This window comes from Hemicordylus capensis, chromosome 2 (genome assembly GCF_027244095.1).
Source record: "Hemicordylus capensis ecotype Gifberg chromosome 2, rHemCap1.1.pri, whole genome shotgun sequence".
Lineage (NCBI taxonomy): Eukaryota > Metazoa > Chordata > Lepidosauria > Squamata > Cordylidae > Hemicordylus > Hemicordylus capensis.
In genome coordinates, this window is record NC_069658.1 from 359,895,851 (window position 1) to 359,923,612 (window position 27,762).

Below are 27,762 nucleotides of genomic sequence, written 5' to 3' on the forward strand. Positions count from 1 at the left end.
AAGTTTACGGACATTACACAGCGTCTAGACAGGCTCCTAGGCAGTGCTGGGGAGGAGACAGCTGTCGTGGTGCACGCTGGCACCAACGATGTGGGGAAATGCAGTCGGGAGGTCCTGGAAGCCAAATTTAGGCTGATAGGTAGCATTTTGAAGTCCAGGACCCCCAAGGTAGCATTCTCAGAAATGCTACCTGTTCCACACGCAAGTACAGTGAGACAAGCAGAGCTGAGGGGCTTCAATGCGTGAATGAGACGTTGGTGCTGGGAGGAGGGGTTTAGATTTGTTAGGCACTGGGACACATTTTGGGGCAAGCAAGGCATGTACAAAAGGGATGGGCTGCACTTGAACCAAGATGGAACCAGACTGCTGGCACTTAAAATCAAAAAGGTTGCAGAGCAGCTTTTAAAATGACACCTGGGGAACAGCCGATGGGAGCTGGGCAATATCCCGTTTGGCAAAAGCAATCCTTTAAAGTGTGAGGCTGCAAAGAATTCAAATAAAACAGAAGGGGACAGAGCAGAACCGCATAAAAAGTAGATGGGAGCCTGTGCCAGCAGGGCAGAGAGTCAAAAGAATAGCATACATCAGGGGAGAGATTCATTGTATAGGTGCTTGTATGCCAATGCCAGAAGCCTCCGAGCCAAGATGGGTGAGCTGGTGTGCTTGGTTGGTAACGCAGAAATAGACATAGTGGGCATAACAGGAACATGGTGGAACAGTGAGAACCAGTGGGACACTGTTATCCCTGGGTATAAACTCTATAGAAAGGACAGTGAGGGGCGCCTTGGAGGAGGGGTAGCACTGTATGTTAAAGAAGGGATAGAATCTAACAAGCTAGAAAACCTAAGTGGACTGGAGTCCTCCACAGAAACCCTGTGGGTGACTATACAAGGCCGGAAAGGAAACATGCTACTGGGGACGTGCTATCGCCCTCCGGATGACTGGGAGTTGCAGGAGGAAATCAGGGAGGCATCAAGGAGAGGCAGGGCTGTAATTATGGGTGATTTCAACTACCCACACATAGACTGGGTAAATTTACATTCAAGTCAGGACAGAGGTCAAATTTCTAGATATGCTAAATGACTGTGCCATAGAACAGTTGGTCATGGAATCGACCAGAGAGAAGGCGACCTTGGATCTGATTCTGAGTGACACCCAGGACCTGGTGTGTGATGTCAGTGTCATCGACCCTTTAGGGAACAGTGAGCACAGTGCCATCAATTTCAGCATACATGCAGGGAGAGAATCACCAAGGATGTCTAACACAGATATTTTGAATTTCAGAAGAGGAAACTTCTCCAAAATGAGGAGTATGGTGAAAAGTAAGCTGAGGGGGGAAATCAGGAGAGTCACTTCGCTCCGGAGCACATGGAGTTTACGCAAAACCACAATACTAGAAGCCCAGTTAGATTGTATACCCAAAAGGAGGAAAGGTACCACTAAGTCCAGGAGGATGCCAGCATGGCTAACGGGTACCGTCAAGGAAGCCATAAAAGGGAAGAAGACTTCCTTCCGAAATTGAAAGGCCTGTCCAAACGAAGAGAACAGAAAGAAACACAAACTCTGGCAAAAGAAATGCAAGGTGACAATAAGGGAGGCAAAAAGAGAGCTTGAGGAAAATTTAGCCAAAAGTATCAAGGGGAATAACAAAAACTTCTTTAAGTGCATCAGAAGCAGGAAACCTGCCAGAGAGGCAGTTGAACCATTAGACAATGAGGGAGTGAAAGGGATTATTAAGTAGGATATGGAGGTTGCAGAGAAGCTGAATGAGTTCTTTGCATCTGTCTTCACGGCAGAGGATACTGAGCATATACCTGCTCCTGAACCAGGCTTTTTAGGGATGGAGGCTAGAGAGCTGAGTCGGATAGAAGTGACAAGGGATGATGTTCTAAACTGTCTGGAAAAACTGAAAGCTAACAAATCACCAGGACTGGATGGCATCCATCCAAGAGTCCTCAAAGAACTCAAATGTGAAATTGCTGACCTCCTTGCCAAAATATTTAACTTATCCCTGAAATCAGGCTCTGTACCAGAGGACTGGAGAGTAGCAAATGTAACACCAATTTTCAAAAAGGGATCCAGGGGCGATCCGGGAAATTACAGGCCAGTTAGCCTAACGTCCGTTATATGCAAATTGATGGAAAGCATCCTCAAGGATAAAATTGTAAAGCACATAGAAGAACAAACCCTGCTGGGAGTGAACGAGCATGGCTTCCGCAAAGGTAAATCTTGCCTCACCAACATTTTGGACTTCTTTGAGAGTGTCAACAAGTGTGTGGATCAAGGTGATCCAGTTGGCATAGTCTACCTGGATGTCCAAAAAACTTTTGACAAAGTTCCCCATCAAAGACTCCTGAGGAAACTTAGCTGTCATGGGATAAAGGGACAAGTACATGTGTGGATTGCTAACTGGTAACAGAGGGTAGGTATAAATGGAGAGTTTTCACAATCAAGGGAAGTAAGAAGTGGGGTCCCCCAGGGATCTGTACTGGGACCGGTGCTTTTTAATTTATTCATAAATGATCTAGAAGCAGGGGTAAGCAGTGATGTGGCCAAATTTGCAGATGATACCAAACTCTTCCGGGTAGTGAAATCCCAAACGGATTGTGAGCAGCTCCAAAAGGATCTCTCCAAACTGGAGGAGTGGGTGACAAAATGGCAAATGCAGTTCAATGTTAGCAAGTGTAAAGTGATGCACATTGGGACGAAAACCCCCAACTTCAAGTATATGCTGACGGGATCCGAGCTGTCGGTGACGGACCAGGAGAGGGATCTTGGGGTTGTGGTGGACAGCTCATTGAAAGTGTCGACTCAATGTGCAGCAGCTGTGAAAAAGGCAAATTCCATGCTAGGGATCATTAGGAAGGGGATTGAAAATAAAACGGCTAACATTATAATGCCCTTATACAAAACTATGGTGCGACCACACTTGGAGTACTGTGTACAATTCTGGTCACCACATCTTAAAAAGGACATTGTTGAACTGGAGAAGGTACAGAAGAGGGCACCCAAGATGATCAGGGGCCTAGAGCACATTTCTTATGAGGCAAGACTACAACACCTGGGGCTTTTTAGTTTAGAAAAATATGACTGCGGGGAGACATGATAGAGGTCTATAAAATTATGCATGGTGTGGAGAAAGTGGAGAGAGAGAGAGATTCTTTTCCCTCTCACACAACACTAGAACTAGGGGTCACTCCATGAAATTGATTGCCAGGAGGTCTAGGACCAACAAACGGAAGTACTTTTTCACACAACACGTGATCCAATTGTGGAACTCTCTGCCACAGGACGTGGTGACAGCCAACAACCTGGATGGCTTTAAGAGGGGTTTGGATGACTTCATGGAGGAGAGGTCTATCAATGGCTACTAGTCGGAGGGCTGTAGGCCACCTCCAGCATCAAGGGCAGGGTGCCTCTGAGTACCAGTTGCAGGGAAGTAATGGCAGGAGAAAGGGCACGCCCTCAACTCCTGTCTGTGGCTTCCAGCGGCATCTGGTGGGCCACTGTGCAAAACAGGATGCTGGACTAGATGGGCCTTGGGCCTGATCCAGCAGGGCTGTTCTTATGTTCTTATCCTTTTTGATGGGAGTCCACATCTATCTATCTATCTATCTATCTATCTATCTATCTATCTATCTATCTATCTATCTATCTATCTACCTACCTACCTACCTAAATACTGTCATACACATATGTTTGTTTCAACTTGAATATAATTTGTATTTATATATTTAGTTGTATTTTTGTTTTACTAAATCAATATTTGCCATGGCCATTTTTTTGATCTATGGTAGCAGTTGTATTTTTACAAAACTGCCATTTGATGATGGGGGCAGGGGGAGCCAAGTGTCAGTGCTGCTGCCTGCCATTCCAATTTCTGGTGTTCTGTAGTGGGGGGGGGGGCTGTCTGGAATGAGCCAGCACACTGGGTTTGTCTTCCCTTCTATTCTACAAAATGCCTGGTTCAAACAAACAAACAAACAAACAAACAAACAAACAAACAAACAAACATGTATTAAGTCAATCTCCCTCTCTCTCTCTCACAGACACACACACACACACACACACACACACACACACACACACTCCATCTTTCCTGCCATACCTCTAATGCATAGAAGGGAGAATTTCACCAGGTGTGACTTTTCCCATCCTAAGTGCTTCAATGATGGGAAAAGCTGCACATGACAGAATGTTTGCCTTTATGCAACTCTTAAGAGGATTGTTTCAGATTGTGACTCTTATGACTTCTGGGTCCACAGTATACCAGCTTCTCATTGGTCTACTTCCTACAGGAAATCCTTCCAGTGTGTGAAGAAGCAGTAGAGTTCCTAAAGTACAACCATCTCTCTCACAAGCAGTGGTGCAGTGCTGCAGGGACACAGTCTCAGTACTTTCCCCCCTCCAGGGTCTCAGCAGGGATTCAAAGCCCTGCTTTATAGATGGAAATAATGTGCTGCTCTTGCTAGGCCAACCATTTATTACCATTCTTCCTGTCTTCGGAACATTGGAAGCTGCCTTATACTGAGTCCCTGGTCCATCTAGCTCAGTATTGTCTGCACTGACTGGCAGTAGGTCTCCATGGTTTCAGGCAGGAGTCTTTCCCAGCCCTATCCTGGAGATGCTGCCAGGGATTGAACCTGGGACCATCAGCATGCAAGTCCTGTGCTCTATGGTAGATTAGTGTCAGGACATCACAAAATGAATGCTGGGAATGCCCACTGAAATGCACTTCCAAATAGCCATGGAATGCATTGAATTTCCCAATGGCCATTTGGAAATTCCATGCATTCCTATGGCCATTTGGAAGGCTAATGCATTTCAGTGGGCATGCCCTGTCATTCATTCTAGTACATTCCCTTGAATTGACATGATCAGGAGCGTAACTACTATTAGGCAAGGGGATGCGGCTGCCTGGGGGCCCCCACGCCTCGAGGGGCCCCCCAGAGGCAAGTCACATGTGAAGTGTGTGTGTGTGTGTATCAGCGAGGGGCCCATTTTAAGATTGTGTCTCTGGGCCCACTCCAGCCTTGTGACGCCCCTGGACATGATCCTTGACTTCTTGTAACAGAACCCCCCCAAACTGCTAGATTTACCTAAGTGAGGGGTGTGGCCATTGTGATGGGCATGGCCATGGGGTGTGACTGTCAGGGTTGGTGTGGATATGGGGCTGTCATGGAGAGCGCTTGCACTTCTGAGTTTGTGACTACATCACTGCAACAAGTATGCTTGCTTTATGTTGAAGTGCTGCCCTCTATGATGAGGTAAATTAGATTTTACCAAGTGTCTAAATGAGGCCCACAAATCCAGATACATAAGGGGGGAAATGGGAAACTGTATGTTGCAACTGGAAATTCCCCTCCAAACTGATTCCAGCGTGTGAGGAGGAAGTGGAACTCAGCCTAACATATGATGTATGCACCTTGGCTTGCTCTGTGCTGGACTTTTATGAGGTAAACTTCATTATTTCAAGGCTGTTAGGTCCAATTTTTAGATATTTCTAGTGTGTTGGGCTATGTGTATACTGCGTTCCACTTTTCTGGATGGCTTGGAAGTTCCTTAACTATTTAACGGTACATTGCCGCCCCCTTTTCCAGAGAGGAACTTTAAGTGTTTCAGACCTTTTAGTGTGGTAATCAAAATATCTTGAATATATATATGCCAAATTTCAGCTTTTCGTCTGATTTAGAAGTAACTTAAGCTTTCTGTTACAGTGAGTCCAGAGAGAGACTGGGGAAGAGCATTGTGAAGCTCTCTCATATCCTGCTATGAATGAAATTGCCCTTTGCCTATCTGGTGGCTATAGCTCAGCCTGCACAACATAAGGCCTGTGGGCCAAATCTGACCCGTGGGGTGTTTTTTTTTATGGCCCAGGTAGCCAGCAACAGCACGAGCCCCAAAATTTGGCATTTGTGTGGGGTTGGAACAGTCAGGGTCCCACTGACTGAGCAAGGACAGGGCTTATTTTCTGGCCAGTCTCCTTGATTAAAATTGTGGGCCCCTGGGCAGAGGGAAGGACCCACAACTAACTAGCAATTGTTTTAATATTTATCTTTATAATTAATTTTATTGCAATAATCAGTGCACTGAAAATTAACTTTGTCTCCCGGTTGTTTCTGACCCACTGGGATGTTTGAGTTGTGCAACCCTGCTATAGCCCCTCTTTAGCTTAGATACAGGAAAGTGCTTCCATACATCTTTTCCAAATTTTGAACCCTTGTCTTATGAAAATATGAGATCTTGGTTCTCTTATCTTTTCCCCTTTTTTTCAGGATATCGGCAAACTCAACAGTAAGAACACTATTTCACTATCCATTTCCCTCTGTCTTCTGGGATGATATGAGTTATTTTTTTGTTTGTTTATATAAAGTAGTAAGTGAAATTCAGAACCACGTGATGTCAGGTTGTGTTGTTTTTTAAAGGACACAAAACAAACACCATTGTTTAATGGGGTGATATCAGTTTACATGATTCACAAAATTTAAATCTTAACACAATGGTTGTAGGGGAATAACATGAACAGAACTAGGACAGTCAATCTCTCAAAGTATTTTTAATCAATAGATTGCCTTTTAACAGATGGATAAATTAACTGATTAAATGTAAATAAATTTACATATTGCAAAACCTCAGCTAAAGTATCTCTCAGGATCATGAAGGAAAAGAACAGTTTTTCTTTAGTGCAAGATAACTTGCAGTTTAAGAAACAAACAGCCCGATCCTCTGCATATATATTTGGATATCCAAGTAAGTCCTACTGTTGTGTTCAACCAAGAAATTCAAATATGCAACCCAAAGCTACTATGCTTCCAAGGCGTATTGAGGTTGAGTGTTGCCACAGAACGCTACCGGCTTCCGTTACAAGTGGTTATTAAACTGTGGCCTTCATTCTTATATTATCTCCCAGGGAGCTCTACTATCAGCCATCTTTTGAGCCCCCCCCCCCCCCCCCCGCAAATGTAGTACAAGCGGAGAACGGATGCGTCTTTGTAGTTTGCATGGTTTTTCAAGTGTCCCTAGAAAACCCGTTTTTTTGTGGCCAGCCCCACCAATACATCAGATTCAGGGGACAAATTTAATCAGTTATTAAAACTCTGGTTGATTGAGCACGCTAATGGATTAAACTTCGCCGTCCCACGTGGAATAAAACAAACAGAGGTACAATAGATATGAGGAAGTTCGCAGTTAAAACAAGCAAACTTCGTTTTCGCAAACAGAATGGTACACTGTCTAAAAAGAAGCCCGCAAGTCAATGCGGTCCAGCCGCACCCGATCCAGGGATTAGTCCTAAACCATTCTAAACTCCAGCATTACAGCAGGGACCGACACACCCTAGTATTGTATGGACCAGCAATGGAATGGGGCACGGTAAATTCGAAACCTTTATCTTGGATCTCCCTCCCAATGCCCGTATGTTTTTCTTTCCGTGTTTAATAGACGCTTGAGGGGAGGGGCGATCTAAGTCGGGCAATTGTTGCGGGGGCAAAAGGTCAGACCCCGCCTTTCTCAGCGACTGATTTTTGAAAAGCAAAAAGAGGTTGGGACTCGTCATGTCACCTCTAATGTGGCCCTCAGGGACAGACAGCGTATGCAGACTTCATTGGGGGATCCTAATCCTTCGCACGCAGCATGTAGGCATACGGTTTTGTTTAAGCAAGCAGGCAATTTCACGAAGCTCTATCTCTACCTGTGGGCTTAAAGGCACTGCTGGATTCGGGCCAACGAGTTAGCTCAGCTGGCTTCCTGCAGGAGTAAAGATACCGTGCATGGGACAAAATAAGTGGTGCATGATATGCATGGATTCTAATGCAGGTATTTGGGGGCGGGACGGGTGCGAATAGATTCAGGTCGTGAATCTCCTCACAACTGAAAGCCGCCAGTGCCAGTCCTTGCAGCATCATTTATATTATTTCCAGTCCGTTTCGGGGGAGGGGAGTGGGGTGTCGGTCCGCCCGTCCTGCCTAAAAATGAAAGACGGGTCAAAAAGGACTTCCCTTGCCCCGGACATGATGATGAACACCAACTTCTGAGGGGATCTCGGAAAAGTGCTGATCTGCATAAAGCTTGTACGCGACACGGTGTTCAAGTACCAGCTAGCATGCCTATGATTCGTCTGCAGTTGGAGAAACCTTGCCAATTCGATCAGCATTAACTACAGTTGCAGTGGCTGGCCGCTGCTTTAGCCGGATTTCGCTCTGAACATTCCCCTCCTGGCTGCTTTGCTCTCCCCCCGACTCTCATTTCCTGTCCTCCGCGCGCGTTTATGTGCGTCTTTGCAATCATTGCTGTTGTCTGGTTTATTTCACCCCCTTGTGACTGCTGCAGGCTCCTCCTGCAATCTGCAAAAGGGAAACTTCCCTGCAATAGAGGCTCGGGCTCTTCTCCCAAGTGTCCTTGCCTCCAACCGGGATCCTGCTAGAGGAACCTTGACGTTCAAAAACACACAAAGTGTCACGCTTGATCGACACACTCACATCTACGGGTTTCTCTTGCTCTGCAGCTTCAGGTTGTTGCTGGTTGATCCTAGCTGCTGTTTCCAGGCTCAGTCGCTGCTCTCTGCCCTCCCGAAGATAAGGTAAGCAAGGAGGCTTTTGTTTTCGTTCATCCCTCTTAGGTTTCCAACTAGTAGGGTAGTGCGCCCGCTCTCTTATTGATCTGCTGATAGCTTTAGGGCATACTTTTGGAGTCTGCTGGCTTGTGAAGAAGTTAACTTTCACTCGTGGCTAGTAACTTTACATGTCTCGGGGGTTATCTCCAGTTGCATTTAGCAGAACGGACAACGGTTTGCAACTTTAAAAGGGCATTTAAAGATAGAGAGTAACCAGAATGGATCAAGTCACCAAAAGATGCTTCCTTATTAATGTATGCCCTTGGGTGCTATATTTACAGGGGTATTAGGTGAAGAGCATACAAATACAGTGGGAAAGCATGGATTAGAATCTAAGAGGTACTGTAGCAGATCATTTTTTCCTGGAGACGAGAGATTTTTTTCCTGGTGCCTAGCACTAGATGTTGGAAGAAAGGTTAACACAAATTTAATCAGAGATCAAATTTCTCCATTAATTACTATATTCAGCATTTATATATGTATATTCATAGTATTTTTAATTAGTTTTTCTCAGTAGCATAACTCAGTATGTCAAAGTCCCTCACAAAGTAATCTGTGGTGGCAGTTGCAAACCCTCTTACTAGGAGTAAGCCCCACTGAACCTACCTAGTGGGACTTGTTTCTGAAAAACATGCATAAGATTCCACTGTACATTTCTTTAACAATGACACAGTTTTTGCTTTCTCATCCAACATGTCTGACTTCTGAGCCCATGGATGACTGTTTAGTAATCCCATCATTTTTGTTAGTTTTTTACTTTAAACGGTTGAATAACTCTGTTTTTAAAAAGAAAGGAAAGTATGCAGCATATTTTCACATCTTGACATGCACAGGGTCTCAATGAGGGCACCATCTCTAAAAGGTAATAGTTGATAGCCAATAGTTTTGATCAACCGCTTTGCTAAGCCTTTTCTGCTTCCTCTTCCTGTCTTCCAGTTATTAGTCCGTTTACTGTTCCATTATGTAGCCATGAATATAGTGATCAATAAAGGGATAAATAACATTAGAGTATTCAAATGCATGGGATCCTGGAGAGATATGCAGTGACTGATTAATAAAATTCAGCAATATTTTTAAATGTAATAAAGCACCATAGCAAAGAGCACGAGGGCTTGTGAGTTCCACAGTGATGTAAACTATTAGAAAGTTTGCTTTCTAGTAAAAATAAGTATAAGATTTTCAAAACCTCTTAAAATCTTGGAAACGCCCCCCCCTCAACATTTACTCATATGAATAGATGAGAAATACTACACTTGGATCCTTCTAAATCATCTGGCTATGCATACAGTACTGTGTTATTTATTTTGATTAGCATTATACACAACAGTGCAAACCAATACTGTAAGATAGATAACAATTATTTTACATGCTTAAGCAGCATACACAGGGAACATAGTATGTTTCAATGGGGTGAAAAGAAGTAGAGGTAAATAAGAGGTTATTAGTTGCATGTACGTGGTATGCATAGAGTGATCAATTTATTATGCATCACTGTCCAAACTTGGCAAAAAGCAATAAAGAAAAAAAAAGACAAGACGTACGTCCCTGCTAACAGGGCAAAGAGGCACCTTTTTAAAGTGGTGATTTTCTTTATTGAGCAGGGGGAGAGCAACTGGCCCTATCCAGCCATAGAAACATAGGAAGCTGCCTTTTACGGAGTCAGACCCTTGGTCCATCTAGCTACACTAACTACACTACATTGTCTGGCAGCTTCTTCAAGGTTGCAGGCAGGAGTCCCTCTCAGCCCTATCTTGGAGATGCCAGGGAGGGAATTTGGAACCTTCTCTTCCCAGAGCAGCAATGTCTTACAGTGCTCATATATGTAGTCTCCCATTCAAATGCATTCCAGGGTGGACCCTGCTTAGCAAAGGGGACCATTCATGCTTGCTACCACAAGACCAGCTCTCCTCCCATAGCACAGCGCCAGCACAGTATCCCTCCGGTGGGTGTTGCTGGTGTCTATCTTGTATTTCTTTCTTAGATTGTGAGCACTTTGGGGACAGGGATCCATCTTTATTTATTTTTTATTTCTCTATGTAAACCACTTTGGGAACTTTTGTTGAAAAGTGGTATATACATATTGGTCGTCGTCCTTCTGAGTCTTGTATGTCATCACACTGGTTATATGTTCCTATAAAGCAAGTGCACATAAATGATATGGGAACTGACTTTTAAAGCTACTTATAATGAAGCATAATTTAAGCATTCTGGTTTATGGGTGTTATCACCGCATAATGTCATGTATGCTGTGTTCCCCCCTCTTTAGCAGCAGGACAGGAGAAATACTAATCTTGCCTTTCGTGGCAGTAAGAAGGAATTGTTCTCCTTCGTAATGCTCTCATGAGTCATTTTTGGAAGGCTGGTGTACAAATAAAATATATAAAGAGGAAGGTTTCAATAATGCTCATATGGTTTTTCCTCTTTCCCCAGCACTCTCTTATAAAACTCACCTATTTATTAAATGAAAACATGGGCCTTAAATTAGTTATTGGCTGTGCAATCTCATACCGGTTTACTTGGAAGAAAGTCCCACTGAGTTCAATAACATTTATTCTCGAGTAAATATGCACAGGATTGTGGTCTCAATAAACTGATGTTTGGCTTATTCTTAACCACTTCATAGATACATAGGAAGCTTCCCTACTGGGTCCGTCCATTGGTGCACCCAGCTTGCTATTCTTTACTTTGGCTGCGACTCCTTGGGCTTTCAGGCAGGTTTCAGGTAGGAGCTTTACTTGGAGGTGCCAGGAATTAAACCTGGGACCTGCATTCAAGACCGGTACTCTACCACTGAACTACTGCCCCATCCCCACTTCCATCAGAGTAAACTTTGCCCTTTTTTTCCAGCTCAGATGCATAGGCCCACTATTGTGGTGTTTGGTGGTGACCCCTAAGACTATGTAATCCCTACATTTTTGGGTAGGCAATAATCCCCCAGTCCTTGGGTTGAAAATTCTCTGCAAATTTTTCTTCAGGTTTTTTGCTAGGATATGTTTAAAGAAACGATCCTAAAATTGAATATTCTACCTGGTTAGTGTACATTTGGAGGTATAACTTTCATCTTTTTTGGTCAGTTTGGGTCCCTGGGGGTTCAAAATGACTGGGAGACATCCATAAGGTACAGAAATGATTTGTAGAAGCATCATGGGAAAGATACAGAATAGACTGTAGTACAAAATGTGTATAACACACCTAGAATAACTCTTGTTTTTGAGATTTCACCTGTGGTAAAACTAGCTTTCAGAGGCCCAAGGCTTAGTCTTTCAACTGCACCTTATAAACCAGCATTTTCTCTGTTCCGCTTGCAATCAGAAACCATGCAAAAATAAAGCATAACACTACTCGAGTATTATTGCTGGTGCAAGATATCATCAGCCCACTCTCCTTTTCCACTAGTGGCAACACTCTCTTACTGTTACATTTTCATTCCATGTGGAGAGTCAGTGCACAGATATTTCAGAATAATGACAACTCCACATTCTTTCATGGGAGCACCATCATATTTTCCTTATTTGTCAGCATTAAAGAAAATTGATATATGCAAAGCTAATTAAAACAAAGTTAGCACACCCAGCTGTTTAACAAGGTGGGGATAAATCATCCAGGGAAATAATTTCCTTGCAATGTATATAACTGTTTAGATTTTAGCTTTTATTGTACATTTTAGTAAATAGTTTCTAACATTTGATTAGGATGTTTTGCAACTGAGAAATTAAAATTAAATTTTAATTTCTCAGCTTCAACATCACAACATCCTATTCAAAGTAACTCTCATCAAATATATAATTCAATCTCATTTGCAGGATTTGATAATGTTTTCTCATCGTTCTCATAATTCTGACATGTACAATAGTTACTGCAGAAACATGGCAGGATCACCTTCCTCCTTGACACTTCACATACTTGCAGGTGCAGTGCAAGTATATTACCTGATGCTGGGCTTCCTCTTATTGTAAAGGTGATCAGACACCTTTGGCTGGATCCCGACTAAGCTAATCATAACTAAGCACCATTAAATTAAATTAAATGAGACAAGTTAATCATGACATACGTACATCCCATTAATTTAAATGGGACTTTGTCATGACTAACATAGTCTGGAACTTGCTGCTTGTCTTCTAAATGGCAACCGTGCCCATGAGGTGAAAGTGCATTCATGTTGTGAAATGGGGAGTGCTTCATTATAGTATCGTTATTTGCATTCTTGCTACATTGGTGTAAATAATCATTTGTTGCGGGCATGTTCTGTGCAAGAAATGAGGACGCTCATATACAGAACATCCTATAGTAGGCATCATTTACATTTGGTGATGATACTTGTCCGTCTAGATGACATACGGATTTATCAAGCACTAGACTGAATCATTCTTACACTGCGAAGTCCTTCCCAAGGTTAGTGCAAACATGAAAAAACTCTTCATGTTCACATGCTACAATAAAGGTTTCCCCCCCTTTCTTTCACCATAGAAGGTACAAGTTGAATCACATCCTATAAATGTTTGGAATTCAAAAAGAGATATATATATCTTGTGGCTTAGAGCTGATATTTTGCAAATCAAATATGGCTTCATTGAAACCTTAGTGAAATAATATAATTGACTGCAATTGTGACTTATGATTTCATCTGTATCTGACTCCTGATTATTACATTTAGATAGTTCTTGACAGTATTTTGCTCATGAAGAGGTATTACTGTGTCACATGCTACGTGGTCATAACTTAAATCACCAGTAATTCTTTTGGTGACTGAACTATCCTGAACATGCAGGCAGTGGCAATGCTTTTCATGTACAACATAAAGTGTAAGATACTCACCTGTGCCAGGGTGGATTTGATTTAAATCAAACTGATTTAAATCATGATTTAAATCACGATTTAAATCACTAGCAGGGTGGATAAAAAACAATGATTTTTTTAAAAAAATCAAAAAAATTGGATTTTTTTAATTTAAATCGGATTTTTTTGATTTAAATTGGATTTTTTTGATTAAAAAAAAAATCATTGATTTTTATCCACCCTGCTAGTGATTTAAATCGTCATTTAAATCAGTTTGATTTAAATCAAATCCACCCTGCCTGTGGCTTGCAGACATTCATCCCTTCACACAGAATACAAGTATTTCTGATGAGTACAGGTGACCCTTGTTATTCGTGGGGGTTCCGTTCTCACCTATAGGAAACCACGCATAACGAAACATTGAGTCAATGGGAATTGGGAGGTTAGGTTCCTAAACAAACAAAAAAGGGCCTAAAAAGCAAGGGGAGGCAGAAATAAGAAGAAAAGGGGACAGTACCTTTTTCTCCAGCTCCAGCAATTCCCCCCAAATTTCAAAAAGGGTCAAATATCCCTCCCAAATAAATAAATAAAGCCACAAAATGGCTCTCTGCTGGAAAACGGCAGCTGGAAATGACATCAGAAGTAATTTCCGGGTCATTTCCAGCCACTCAAAATCGCAGATATGCAAAGCCACGTATATGGAGTACGTGGATAACAAGGACCACCTGTACCTTTAGATCTTGACACTGCAAAGCATCCCCCCCCCCGATTAAGTAGGGTTTTTTGGTCTTTCCCAGATATGTTTATAGCTTGTGAGCTATGTGCTTGTCAGCAGAACTGATCCACATTTGGTATGCTAACATCAGGACACCGATATGTGACAAAATCCAAGTGGGTGCATTTATACTTCGCTGCAGCTTTAACTATGTGTAATAAAGTGGTATTTGTAAGCTCACCAAATGTTGAAGAAACAAAACATAATTCTTCGATGGCAGCCATTCCATCAGATATAATTATGCCATTTTCTGGAACTTGGTCAATAATAAGTCAGCCTTTACTTTTGGACAGAAGAAGATCAAGAAGAGCTATTTCTTTGTTTTTGCCAGAGCACCATCAATATTAGCAAGAAACTGTACTCAGAGTATGACAAGATTTCTCTCAGATCCGTTTTCCTGCATTGACCTATTACTAAAAGTCCTGCAAAGATTTTCTGTCACTCTGAAGAATTACATCTTTGTTAGCAACTCTGTTTTTGTTGTTTTTGCTTGATCATGGAATGTTTTCAGATTTTGCCTTTTAAAGTGGGGGAGGGAAATGTCCTGAGCGTCAGAAAGCAGTCATTTTATCATTAAGTTAATCAGTTCAGTCTTACCACACTCTTGAGCTGGGAGCAAATCATTTGCACTTTTACGTTTACAGACAGCACCAGGGCTTAGGCATACAAGGCTATCTGGTGGATCATCAGATGAACTGATCATACACTCAGTGGCTGACATCCAGATTAAATTACCTCTGAGTAGTCCTATTGAAATTAAGTAGTCCTTGGCAAATTTTCTTTGGATTTAGGAGCAGGACAACAGACACTTGACAAAATTACCAGTCTTCATGATGGACATTGTGGAGGGGGAGGTAAATAGGCTTCTCTCTGTCCCTTTTGCAAATAACAAAACAAAAATAGAGCTGCCTGAGACAAGTAAAGATTTTTAGCTCTAGAACTCCAGCTCTGAATATCCTAGTCTAGATGGCATCGTTACATTTCTAGGCACTATGGCTCCTGGCACCTGGGATTTGTCAGGCCTCTAGAGTAACTTAATAGTTCTTTGGAGTATTTTAGTCTGGATGTCAGCCACAGGGGTGGGTTCACATGATTGCCTGAAAGTTGTTGAGCCAGGAACTGGAGGTTTGTGGTGAGCATGCGCTCCAAGCAGGAACTGCCAGCCCTTGGTTCCCACACCACATTACTCAGATTTACCCAGTGTCTTCCGCCCAATTTCAAATGGTTAAAGAAGTTGGGCAGAAGTTGGAAGAATCTCAGTAACATGGTGCAGGAATTGGTGGTTGGCAGCTTGAAAAAGATTAATCTTTTTGTCTAGTTGTTCTTGAATCTTCATTGCAAGTCTGTTCAGTTGCTTAATCACATGCAACTAAAGCTAATCCATAACTGCTCTGACACTGGACTGTCCATTATCCTCAAGTACTGCCTCATAGCATTTTGGATTTGTAAATTGCAGTTACACCATTTCCAGTCATGCAGCAGCAACAACAACAACAACAACAACGCATCTTTATATACTGCTTTTCATCCAACGTTTTCAAAGTGGTTTATACATGCACATTCCTGGCATAGTTCATCCAGTCATAAGAAAAGAACCAGGGCATCATAAATTAGATAACTGAAAGACGCAAATCCCAGTTAGACTCACTTGTAGTTTGCATAAGACATACTGAACCATATCAGTGTGAGAACTCCAAAAAGCAAAACTCTCTGTTCTCTTTCTCTTGGTAAAGTCTCCCTATTTCATGACCAGACTGGTGAATTCATCTGAAGAAGAATCACCTGAAGTCACAAGGGCAAGCCAATTTGATTTTTGTTATGACCTCGATATGCATCTACTTTAGCCAAGAAAACTTCAGGAAACTTTGGAATTTCAGATGCTACATGCTCTCAGATAAATGTGTGCAGCCATAGTGTGGTTATAATTATGACCACTTAAAGCACCATTGATTGATCCTTTGGCAACAACTTCTGACCCTATCAATGTGCCACTTAAATGGCAGGTAGAGTTTGTTGTCATTATACAGATGGCACTGCAGCCTAAATCCTTGAATGAGCTCTCCCAGCATTTTCATGTAGATATTAAACAACTTAGGGGACAAGATGGGAGCTTGTGGAAACCCATAGACCAAAGCTAAGGTTAGAGGAGGAGTACTCCAGTCTTCATGGTCATCATCTTTCCCATCTCACAGTTGCTAGCTGTATGTTCCAAAGCATCCTATTATGTGAGCATCCATTGGCATCTACCTTTCCTGTTAACTCCCTGCATAAGGTTCCCATGTAAAGAACCAAGGAAATCAGCTGAAGGACATCCTTTCATAGTTTCATTCACCCGTAGGCTAAGGAAAGACTAGCAGCTTCTTGAGGACATGTTTAAGTGACAAACTATCCCACCAAACTGATAGAACATTTAAGACTATATCTTTAAACAAAATACATAATAAGTCTTTTAAATTTCAGTTTCAGTCCTGTTTGCCATTTTATCTTACTGTTTTGTTTCATGTGTATTTTATTATTATTTATTGTGTTGCAAGCTGCTCCAAGCAGCAGTATGCTGGAGGGGCAGGATAGAAATGTTTTAAATAAATAGATGTGCCTTAGCAAAATAAAAGCAAAAAAATGTGGGAAATTTTGCAGTTTTTTAACCCAAGGACAGGAGGGTTATTACCTAATAATTAATGCAAGGCCATTAAAATGATTATGTGTGTTATTAACAAATAGCACATATCAGTACATAATAATAAAATCATACTACTACTACTAGCTACAGATGAGGGAAAAAAATTGTAATAGCATCCGGTTCGAATTCCCGCTGGTCTGTTTCTCAGGCTGTGGGAAACACCTATATTGGGCAGCAGTGATATAGGAAGATGCTGAAAGGCATCATCTCATACTGCATGGGAGGAGGCAATGGTAAACCCCTCCTGTATTCTACCAAAGACAACCACAGGGCTCTGTGGACACCAGGAGCCGACACCGACTTGACGGCACACTTTACCTTTTCGCTCTTGAGATTATCGATGATATCAGTGTCTTCCTAAAATTGTTATGGCCATATAGTACATGAACAATCACCTTTCTTTCCATGTTTAAATCTATGAGGCCTTTCTGTATATGAAAGTAAATTTATTCTCATTGAAAGCATTGACAGCTGCCCTGTTAGATAGATGGAAGTGCTGATTTTTCTTTGTGTAAGAAGCTGGTAAAGGGCATTCCTGGTCCCTGTTGACATCTGGGTATCAGGGATAGATCCAGGAGCACCCCCAAGCTGGTTCCCAGAGGGTTGCAACAAAACACACTTTCTTTGCACTTTCCCCCTCTCATTTCTACCCATATGCTCCTACCTATATGCTTCATTACAGTGATAATTTGATGTAATGAAATTACATCAAATTATCTGAATTTGATAAAGAGATAAGTAATCTCAATAGTATCTGAGATTTGTAATATGACAAATGCACTGGTAAGTGACAATGACGGGAGATTCTGCATTCTCCTGAGCACCTTTAGCTGAAAATGAATTCTTTATTTGCAGATTCAGGCCCCGTGGAAATGTGATGGTGGCAGTGTTTTTGTTTTATTACCAGATCAATAGTGAGTGCATGTTTTATGCTGAAATAATCTTTACTTCAATAAAGTGGTGTTTACAAAGATATTTCAGGAAATTGAAATTGCCTTAGCATTCTGGTTCTCATTCCTGGTCCACACAATATGTTTTCTTCTGCACACAAACAGTCTTTTGTGACTGTTTCTGGGACTATACATCTTTTGCCAGATTTGGCTTATTTTAAGCCAAATTTTGGGTTATGGCCCATTTGACCCACGAGTATACACCTTAGGTTATGGGCAACAACGGGAAGATCAGATTATGGGTATTGGCGGGGAGCAAGAATGAAAGAGAGAGAGAGAGAAAGTTACTACTGTTCTCTTATCTGAATTGCTATGGGTCCCATATCTGTTGTTCCAGTTCATATATGGCAGAGGATAATCAAGCACAGTAGCTAGCTTGAGTGGATGGCCCAGTGAATGGTCCGGGAGAATTACTTGATGCTATCGGTTGGTTCTATAAAAGGATTCTGAAAGGAGATGGGATATAAATATAATAAATAACATTTTGTGTGGGGGGAAAGGGTCTTGTGATGTAAATCCTGATTCAAAGTGAGTACTGTCATACTAACTGTATCAAATTCATGTTGCTTATTGTTTGGTTTCATGAAAAGTTATGGTCATAATAGGAGAAAACGCCATAATTACAAATTTTTGTAAACATACCACTCTGAAAAGACTTTCACTTGAAGGCTCTACCGTCTTCAGGTCCCTCTTCATGGCCTTCCTCTCTTCCATTTCACAGCCCCCTGTTTCTATCCATATCACTTCCTGCCTATTCCCTCACTACACAAGCCTCCCTTTTAAAAAACCAAACAAGTTGAAGGGCATCCCCTCATAGTTTCATTTATCCAGGGACTAAGGAAAGAGCAGCAGCTTCTTTTTGAGTGGGACTGCTTGAGAATATCTTTGGCTGAGTGATGTGCACTTCAGTTCTGTTGAAATTAATATAGTGAAATGGACATAATTATGTCCTGGACAGTGGCCTATATGTCTTAAATTTAGGTTAATGCTTAAGAGCTTGTCTCGTGTTCTTAAATCAGGATACAAGGTTATTTTGCTTTGAAGGCAATTGAAAAACCCGTTGGCCTGGGCTGCAGTGTTTGAGTGGTGGGAAAGAAGCAGAAATGTGTATGATAGAGTGGAAGAGGGAAGGATAAGATCTTGATCAAAAGCAGAGCAGGGGGCAGCAGAGTATGTTCAGATTTTTTTGCGTTTTCAGATAAATAGTACTCAAAGTGTAATGTACAAAGTGGATAAAAAACATAAAAACCACATCACAGAATAAAAGCAATATTTAAGAATGTCAACAGCCAAAACATAAACAGCAGCTGATGCAAAAATCTAAAAATGAGAATCCATAAAATGATTCATCTAGCAGCAATAAAACAATATCAGTCTGGTTTTATTAAATGGATAATAATACACAGGGGTTAAGAGATATAAAGTAAAAAGAATGATGTATTTTTATTACTTTCTGTTGGTGAAAAGCATATGTAAGCTTTTTAGTTACACAAAACTATTAGTCAGCTATATGGTGATAAATATACAGCGCTTTAAAATACACAAAAGGCAGATATTAATGTTTGCTAAACATACTAATGCTAGTACCTAACAAATAGAAGTAAATTGGGCTGGTTTGATCCTGTGTAGTCTGGAACATCTCACGCTGGTTCTTTATGCTGAGCAGAGCTGTGGGGAAACAGCCTAGACTACAGTCTGCATAGGAGACTATGCCTATTACAGTTGGCCTCATTTGTTTCTTCATACAACAGGTTTCTAAATCTTATTTTCAGCAGTGTTTTCAGACAATCTGCTTAACTGCCTTTCTGCTTTCTTTCCCTTTTTCTTCTCATGTACTTCAACCCCTTTTCATAACCCCCTCTTTTTCCAGCCAACCAAGGGAGATCATTATCTGCAAAGACTTTACCATGTAGGGAAGTGACTTTGCAGTTTTCATCCTGTAAGAATTGTGACTACCATCTTGTTTTGTTTTCTGGTTATTTAATACTCTGATTAATTTTGGAGTCTTAAGAGTCTTTCCCCCACCTCCCAAGCTTTCTGTTGTAGAACAAACATATACTGTAAATATTTTACTTTACCTGTTTATTGAAAGGATGTACAGCTTGCCTTTTTAGGACAGGATCCTTGCAAGGCACCTCACAACAATAGTTAAAATAAATAATAACAATAAGAGCAATAATAAAACAGTAGCGGTGATAAAAACAAAGCTAAAAGCATCTAAAAGCTTTGCGGAACTGAACAGAAAAGTCTTGACAGCCTGCTTAAACACAGCAAAACAAACTTCTTTGTCTGACAAACTTCTCTAGGGATCAGAGTTCCAAAACTGTGGTGGCACCACAGAAAAAGCCCTGGCTCTGGTTCCTGCCAATTGAATTTGCGTCAGCAGTGGGCCAGAGAGCAGGACTTGCAGTACTGATCAGAAAGCCCTGCTAGACTCATTGGGGCAAAGGCAGTCCTTAATGTAACTTGGCCCAAGGCCATGTAGGACTTTGAAGGTTAATAGCAGCACTTTAAAATTGGGCCCAGAAATGAACTTAATGAGCTGTACCCGCCTGATCCAGGTCCTTATCACAAAGCCTGCCAATCAGCAGTCCTGCATAGTTTACAAAAGTGTTGCTGCAGTTTAAAAATATCAGTTTATTTCCACATATAATTCTGCACTGAAAAGTCTGTGTGCTTTAAAAGCTGCAACTCAAATTATTTGTTCTAATTTTAATAAAAGCATTTCATTGTTATGTCACTATTCAATAAAGCACAAATGTTCTCTTCTATAGCTAGAAATGTCAATAACAACTTTGTGTGTGTGTGTGTGTGTGTAAGAATAAGAATATGGAATCATACAGTTGAATGGATGGTGGGATAATTCAGTCTAGCCATTTTCTCAGGCAGGAAATCTTACATTCAATTAATCCCTGGCAGATGCCCATGTGGACTCTTAAAGCCCTTTAGCAATGGGGAGCCTGTGCTTAATTTTTTGTCCTCCCCCAACCCCATTTGTTCGGTTAGAAAGCTCTCCCGCATATTCAACAATGAACTCTTCCATGTGTTTTTCAACAGAAGGATGATTTCCATTGTCAGCACCTGCTATAGACATAGTGCTGTCATCCCTTAGTCATGGTTAAGAGATTGGAACTGTGCTCCAGCACATGACATTGTTCTGACATGCCCTGTAATTAACACTAACAACTTTGCTTTTTAACAGGAATTGCAAGTCTGTTTCAAACCATGATTATGAAGTGAATCCTGGCTATGGTTAGCACAATGGTTATCATTGCGTGGTATAATGTTAAGCCATCCTTAAAGCTAACAAGTGAAGTAAGGGGTGAATTTATTGAAAAGAGGAAGTGGGGAGGAATGGAGTGTTTAGGGCCCATTCCACTTCTCTTGAACCATGGTTAGGAAATCTGCATCAGGTCCTTAGGGATGTGCAGAACCTTTCCATGCTGAAGTGCAGGAGAGCTGGTCTTGTGGTAGCAAGCATGACTTGTCCCCTTAGGTAAGCAGGGTCTGCCCTGGTTGCATATGAAAGGGAGAATAGAAGTGTGAGCACTGTAAGATATTCATCCTCAGGGGATGGAGATGCTCTGGGAAGAGCAGAAGGTTCCAAGTTCCCTCCCTGGCTTCTCCAAGATAGGGCTGAGAGAGATTCCTGCTTGCAACCTTGGAGAAGCTGCTGCCAGTTTGTGAAGACAATACTGAGCTAGATAGACCAAGGGTCTGACTCAGAATATGGCAGCTTCCTACGTTCCTATGTAAATAAAGGGCCTGTTTCGAGCTTGGAACAAATCAACCCCGTTTTGAGTGAAAACGCTTCGATGTTTCAAGTGCCATTTTGGAGGTCTGTTTCTCCCTTTCTGATTGGCTTTCTGGCATTGCCTTGAGACCTCCTTGCTTCTTGTCACTTGTATGTGCCACTTCTTAGGGTCAAATGTGTATCCAAACATCTGCTATCCACACTGCATCCAGGTTCAGTCATTGCTTGTGTGCATCATAGCAGGCATTACCAGAGCAAAATCTCTTCTACAAATTCAGGTAAAGGTCAGAGATACCAAGATTAGTGTGGCATGTCTCAGTAGCGGTGCCAGCAGGCTATGGCAGTCCTTGCTCTATGAATGGGTGAGCATTTCCTGTTATCCTGCTAAGACTTCTGAGCAGAAGGAACATCCCATTCCCCTCTTGAATGAGCCCTGCATCATTTGCATGCATATATGCAAGGTTGAGGCCACATTACTTATATTTACACATGTGCTTGAAGTCCCATTATAGCCTCCAAATGCAATATTCATTCATTCATTCATTCATTCATTCATTCAAATTTATATACCACCCTTCCAAATTGGCTCAGGGTGGTTTACAACAGGATAAAAACAATTAAAACCAGTTAACAATTAAAATCAAAACTATAAATACAGAATAAAAACAATTTAAACATTCAAACAGCTAAAACCCCTGGAAGGCCAGGCCAAACAGATAGGTTTTAAGGGCTCTCCTGAAAGACAGTAATGAACTCAAATTACTGATTTCTGACGAGAGTGCATTCCACCACCCAGGAGCAGCTACAGAAAAGGCCCGCCTCTGAGTCACCACCAGACGAACTGGTGGTAACTGGAGACGGACCTCCTCAGATGATCTTAATGTGCGTTGGGGATCATGCAGAAGAAGGCGCTCTCTAAGATAACTCAGACCTAAGCCATTCAGGGCTTTAAAGGTAATAACCAGCACTTTGTATTTTGCCCAGAAACATATTGGCAGCCAGTGTAACTGTTTCGAAACAGGCATAATATGGTCTTTCCAAGTTGCCCCAGAAACCAATCTGGCTGCCACATTTTGAACTAACTGAAGTTTCTGAACTACCTACAAAAGCAGCCCCACGTATAGCACTTTGCAATAGTTAAGCCAGAAGGTTACCAGCTGGTGCACCACTGTTTTGAGGTCATCCTCTTCAAGGAATGGGCATAGCTGTCGAATCAGCCGAAGCTGATAGAAAGCACTCCTGGCCATGGCCTTCACTTGAGATACCAGGGTGAGGCCTGGGTCCAGGAGTACTCCCAAGCTGTGAACCTGCTCCTTCTGGGAGAGTGTATCCCCATCCAGCACAGGAAGATCTAACTCATCCCTCAGATTCTGAGCCCCCACAATGAGCACCTCCGTCTTGCTTGGATTCAGCTTCAGTTTGTTATCTCTCATCCAGCCCATTACTGCCTGTAGGCAGGCATTTAGAGAATGAGTGCCGTTTCCTGAAGATGAAAAGGAGAAGTAGATTTGGATGTCATCAGCATACTGATAACACCCAGCACCAAATCTCCTGATGACCTCACCCAGCGGTTTCATGTAGATATTGAAAAGCATCAGTGACAGAATATGAAACAATCCTGCAGCCAGCAGACTGCAGAAGAGACAATGAATCAAGTCATCACCGTCAGGGTATTTAGCCTGATTGTGCATTTTTTAAGCATCTCCTAAAGTAGCTCCTGGATATTTAGGTAGTAAAAAAGGAGGAAAGAGGCAAACATGAAATGTTAGTTGTAACTGTATATTGACAGTTCTGGTTTTTGTGCCTTCAGGAAGATTTAATGTACTTTCTTTCAAATAGAATGTTTGTTTTCCCACTAGTTTTTAAAAAGTGACATACCCTGGTTCTCTTGTGTTTGGTGTCAAGGAGAATTCTGTTTTTTATAAAGAGCTAGTTCAGGCATCAGCTGGAAATCACTGGCTTTGCTGTTCTGAAATAAAAAGGCAAAAACAGCAGATGAAGAGGTATTTTATTGAGGTAATCTGATGAAAGTCAATTAGCCGACTCACAGGAACAAAATAAACCTGTGTCAGGCATGCCCTTCTGTGTCCTTTAAGGGTCTCCCTCCCTCCTTTATATTATATTAATACTCTTGTCAAAGTGTGACAAATTTGTGAGCTTCATATAATTTTTCAGTTCTGATGGCAGCCATGGTGCTCTTTTTTCCCTTTTTTTCTCTTTTCCTCCAGGGTCCACAAGCAGGAAGGTCTATAGATCTGCCAAGATTAAGTCAGATAATTACTCTGCCCTCAGTACTTCGTACTACAAGATGATGTAAGTGCTGAAGTACGTTTCCAGCCAACTGCAACATGGGTGCAAATACATCCAGCAAATCGCCAGCTTTTGATGAAAATGAAGATGGTGAGGACATGTACTACTACTATTTGTACACTCCTTTTCAACAAAAGTTTCAAAAATGATTTACCTAGAGAAGTAATAAGTAGGATGGATCCCTGTCCCCGAAGGCCTCACAATTAAAAAAAACAATAACAAAACATAATATAGGCACCAGCAACATTCACTGGAGGAATACTGTGCTGGGGTTGGATAGGGCCAGTTGCTCTCCTCCTGCTAAATAAAGAGAATAATCACTTTTAAAAGGTGCTCCTTGGTCCAGTTAGCAGGGATAAACATGGTGTGTTTGAAATAGTTTGTTCAGTTTAGGCATATATCAATTTCCCAAGTAGGAGAGAAGAGTCACTTCCTGTGAAATTTTCCTGGGCTGAAATTTTCCCCCTGTTGGAGGGCTGCCTTTGGTGCCTGAAGGGAGCCCTGAGCCAAGCTTGAACCATAAGAACAGCCCTGCTGGATCAGGCCCAAGGCTCATCTAGTCCAGCACCCTGTTGCACACAGTGACTCACCAGATGCCGCTGAAAGGCCCACAGGTAAGAGGCTAGGGCATGCCCTCTGTCTTGCTGTTGCTCCCCTGCAACTGGTATTGAGAGGCATTGTGCCTTTGAAGCTGGAGGTGGCCAGCAGCCACCAGACTAGTAGCCATAGAGGGATTAATTTTTCTCTATGAATTTGTCTAAGCCCCTTTTAAAGCCATCCAAGCTAGTGACCACATCCCAGTAGCCACATGCCATGGCAGAGAATTCCATAGGTTATGCATTGTGTGAAAAAGTGCTTCCTTTTTGTTGGTCCTAAATTTCTTGGCAACCAGTTTCATAGGATGACCCCTGGTTCTAGTGTTCTGAGAGAGGGAGAAGAATTTCTCTCTGTCCACTCTCTCTACCCCATGAATAATTTTATATACCTCAATCATTTCCCCTTGTAGTTGCCTCTTTTCCAAACTAAAAAGCCCCAAATGCTGTAGCCTTGCCTCATAAGGGAGGTGCTCCAGGCCCCTGATCATCTTGGTTGCCCTCTTCTGCACCTTTTCCAGTTCTACAATGTCCTCTTTAAGATATGGTGACCAGAATTGCACGCAGTACTTCAAATGTGGCCACACCATAATTTTGTATAAGGGCACTATAATATTATTTTTATTTTCAGTCCCCTTCCTCATGATCCCTAGCATGGAATTTAATTTTTTCACAGCTGCCACACACTGGGTCAACACTTTCAACAAGCAGTCCACCATGACCCCAAGATCCCTCTCCTGGTCAGTCACTGACAGCTCAGTCCCCATCAGTGTAAATGTGAAGTTGGGGTTTTTCCCTCCAATATGCATCACTTTCGCCAGGAGTCGACACCAGCTCGACGGCACACTTTGCCTTTACCTTTACACTTGCTTACACTGAACCGCATTTGCCATTTTGTCGCCCATTCCCCCAGTTTTGTAGCTCCTCGCAATCTGTTTTGAATTTCACTACCCTAAATAGTTTGGTGTCATCTGAAAATTTGGCTACCTTGCTGCTTACCCCAACTGCTAGATCATTTTGAACAAGTTAAAGGTCACTGGTCCCAAAACAGATCCTTGGGGGACCCCACTTCTTACTTCTCACCATTGTGAAAATTGTCCAGTTATTCCTACCCTCTGTTTCCTGTCCTTCAGCCAGTTCCTGATCAACACATGAACCTGTCCCCTTATCCCATGACTGCTAAGTTTACTCAAGAGCCTTTGGTGGGGAACTTTGGCAAAAGCTTTTTGGAAGTCCAAGCATATGATGTCAACCAGATCAGCTTAATCCACATGCCACTCTCAAAGAACTCAAAAAACCTGCACAATCCACATAATTAGTAACACTGATAAACTAACTGGGTGGGGGTGGGGGCAAATGCAGTTTTCACCAGAGGCACTATTTATCCCAGGGCCAGTCCTGGCTGCCTGCCACTCAAACATATGTCTTCACAGCTCAGACCCAGATCCTAGCTCCACACTATGTGTTCATGATATCGCTTAGGTTTGTATCATTGCTGTTATTTGTTCATTTGGGAGCTATCTGAATACCTGGACTGGTTTCAGGCATTTGGTTTGTAGCCTGGTGCCTTTGGGATACCTACCTCTGGAGTTTTGGAGTTGGTGGGAAAACCTTTTAACGGGGTTAAAAACTGGCAACGCATATCAGGTCCTCTTAAGTTAATAAAAATTACATCAGGATAGGGCAGTCTTTGTGTCTGTAAGTGGGTGAGCATCTCCTTTTATCCTAAGAGATGTGAGCTGAAGGAACATCCCTTTCCCCTCATGGTGGAAGACCATTTATCAGGGTAAAAACCAGACAACACTACTAGTGGTTGTACATGACGTTCTTTTGGACAACATCCCTATTAGCATTGGCGATGATTTATGCCCAAGTTTTATTTATTTATTATTAAGGGCCACTTCTCCCATTTAGATCCTGTTTTTCCTCTGAGAAGCTCAGATATGTTATTGCTACCGGTAGGTTAACTGTAGACTAACATATCTAATGGCCATGTGTGTAGGAGGTATCAGTGGGCAGACTCTGATATGTGACACTTACTCTCCAGCACTGCCCTACTCTAGGATTCCCACTGCTTTGTGCAACTCTTTCATGGCCCATGTTGCTTGCCCACATTATCTACTGCCAAGAATTTCACATTGGAATGACACTTTTAAAAAAATTTCACTTCTTAGCTCTGCATTGAGATTGCAGGTCATGAGTTATCTGCTTGTGGGATTTCTTTTTTCCTGTGCCAGATGCAGGATCCCAAGCAGTTACTTTGCTTTTGAAAAGAGGCTTTTAAAATGTATCTGTTGAGCAATGCTCTTTTTTCAGTTCAAGTTCTGGCTCCGCAGACCCCCTCCTTCTGCCAACAGTGAGACAGCTTAGGACCAAGCCACTCTTCACAACAAAGTCACAGCTGACACTGCAGTTTTTGTCCTCAGTCCACTTTAAAGGGAGCGATAAACACTTAGGGGAGAGCCTACAAGTCACAGGCAAGCTGTGCTCAATTAGAGGCCTGAACCCCATTTCCCTAGCAGTTCATGCAGTGAGGCGAGAAAGACTGAAAAGTCAGAGTTATGATCAGGATCCAGTTTTGGCTGAGTCTTCTGTGTAGCAGCATACCAAACACCCGTATACTCTAGTGGCCTCCTTTCATTCAGGGCTCCCATGTAAAGGTTCTCGCTGTTCATTTTCGGCTCTTTTAAAAGATTTGCTCCTTTCTTGCACTGGACAGTTGGGCTGTGTTCTTAGGCTGAATGCTCCTTCAGGCTGCGTAATAGTCCATGAGAATAAGTTCTCATGGAAGCCAGGACATAATATGAGCCAGTTTTTCCATGAGAGTTCAGCCCTGGAACAGGTGAAGTCATAATTGAGTACCTTTGAGCATGTTCAGAGTGGTTTCTCCTCAGCATAACCATAGTCAGCACACACACATCTGGGATTAAGGGATTCCAGGTAGCCTTTAGGTCTGGCCCTTCTCTACCTATAAATTGACCACTGATTGGATTATTTCCAGAAGTCACCTTGTAGTCATTGAATGTTATTTTGGAATACCCTGTGCTCTTCAACACATTTGTCCTTTAACAGTGTTGCCTGAGTGGATGTGGGGATAAAGTTGGCACCTCAGTATGTTTCAGGAGGCCTGTCTCTGTGTTTGTGTTGCTGCTGTTTTGCCTGTTGTTGCTGGTGAGTGGCTGTTTCCTATTAAAGGCAAGGACAGGGCTACTATCCAAGGCCTGTGAGAGGCAAGTGTCATTGTTGAGCATGGGCTGTAGGTCATGATATCCTGGAGTGGTTTTAGTGGCAGTTATAGTGAGAAATGCTGCTC

General features: G+C 42.2%; 1 protein-coding gene across 9 annotated transcripts in view; it reads left to right on the forward strand.

Annotated features, from left to right (window-relative positions):
* STK32A (serine/threonine kinase 32A) overlaps positions 1 to 27,762 on the forward strand; it is a 144,888-nt gene that overhangs the window by 800 nt on the left and 116,326 nt on the right. Inside the window, exons 1-4 of one of the 9 annotated variants that reach the window (XM_053289125.1) lie at positions 7,516 to 7,634; positions 8,504 to 8,578; positions 11,235 to 11,333; positions 23,775 to 23,946. In XM_053289125.1, the coding sequence (XP_053145100.1) occupies positions 23,895 to 23,946 (52 nt within the window). In that variant the 5' untranslated portion in view covers positions 7,516 to 7,634; positions 8,504 to 8,578; positions 11,235 to 11,333; positions 23,775 to 23,894. Of the gene's footprint in view, positions 1 to 5,199; positions 5,457 to 7,102; positions 7,162 to 7,394; positions 7,414 to 7,515; positions 7,635 to 7,673; positions 7,816 to 8,119; positions 8,579 to 11,234; positions 11,334 to 23,774; positions 23,947 to 27,762 lie in introns of those variants that run through there. The other 8 variants (XM_053289124.1, XM_053289122.1, XM_053289123.1 and 5 more) reach the window with 8 other exon arrangements.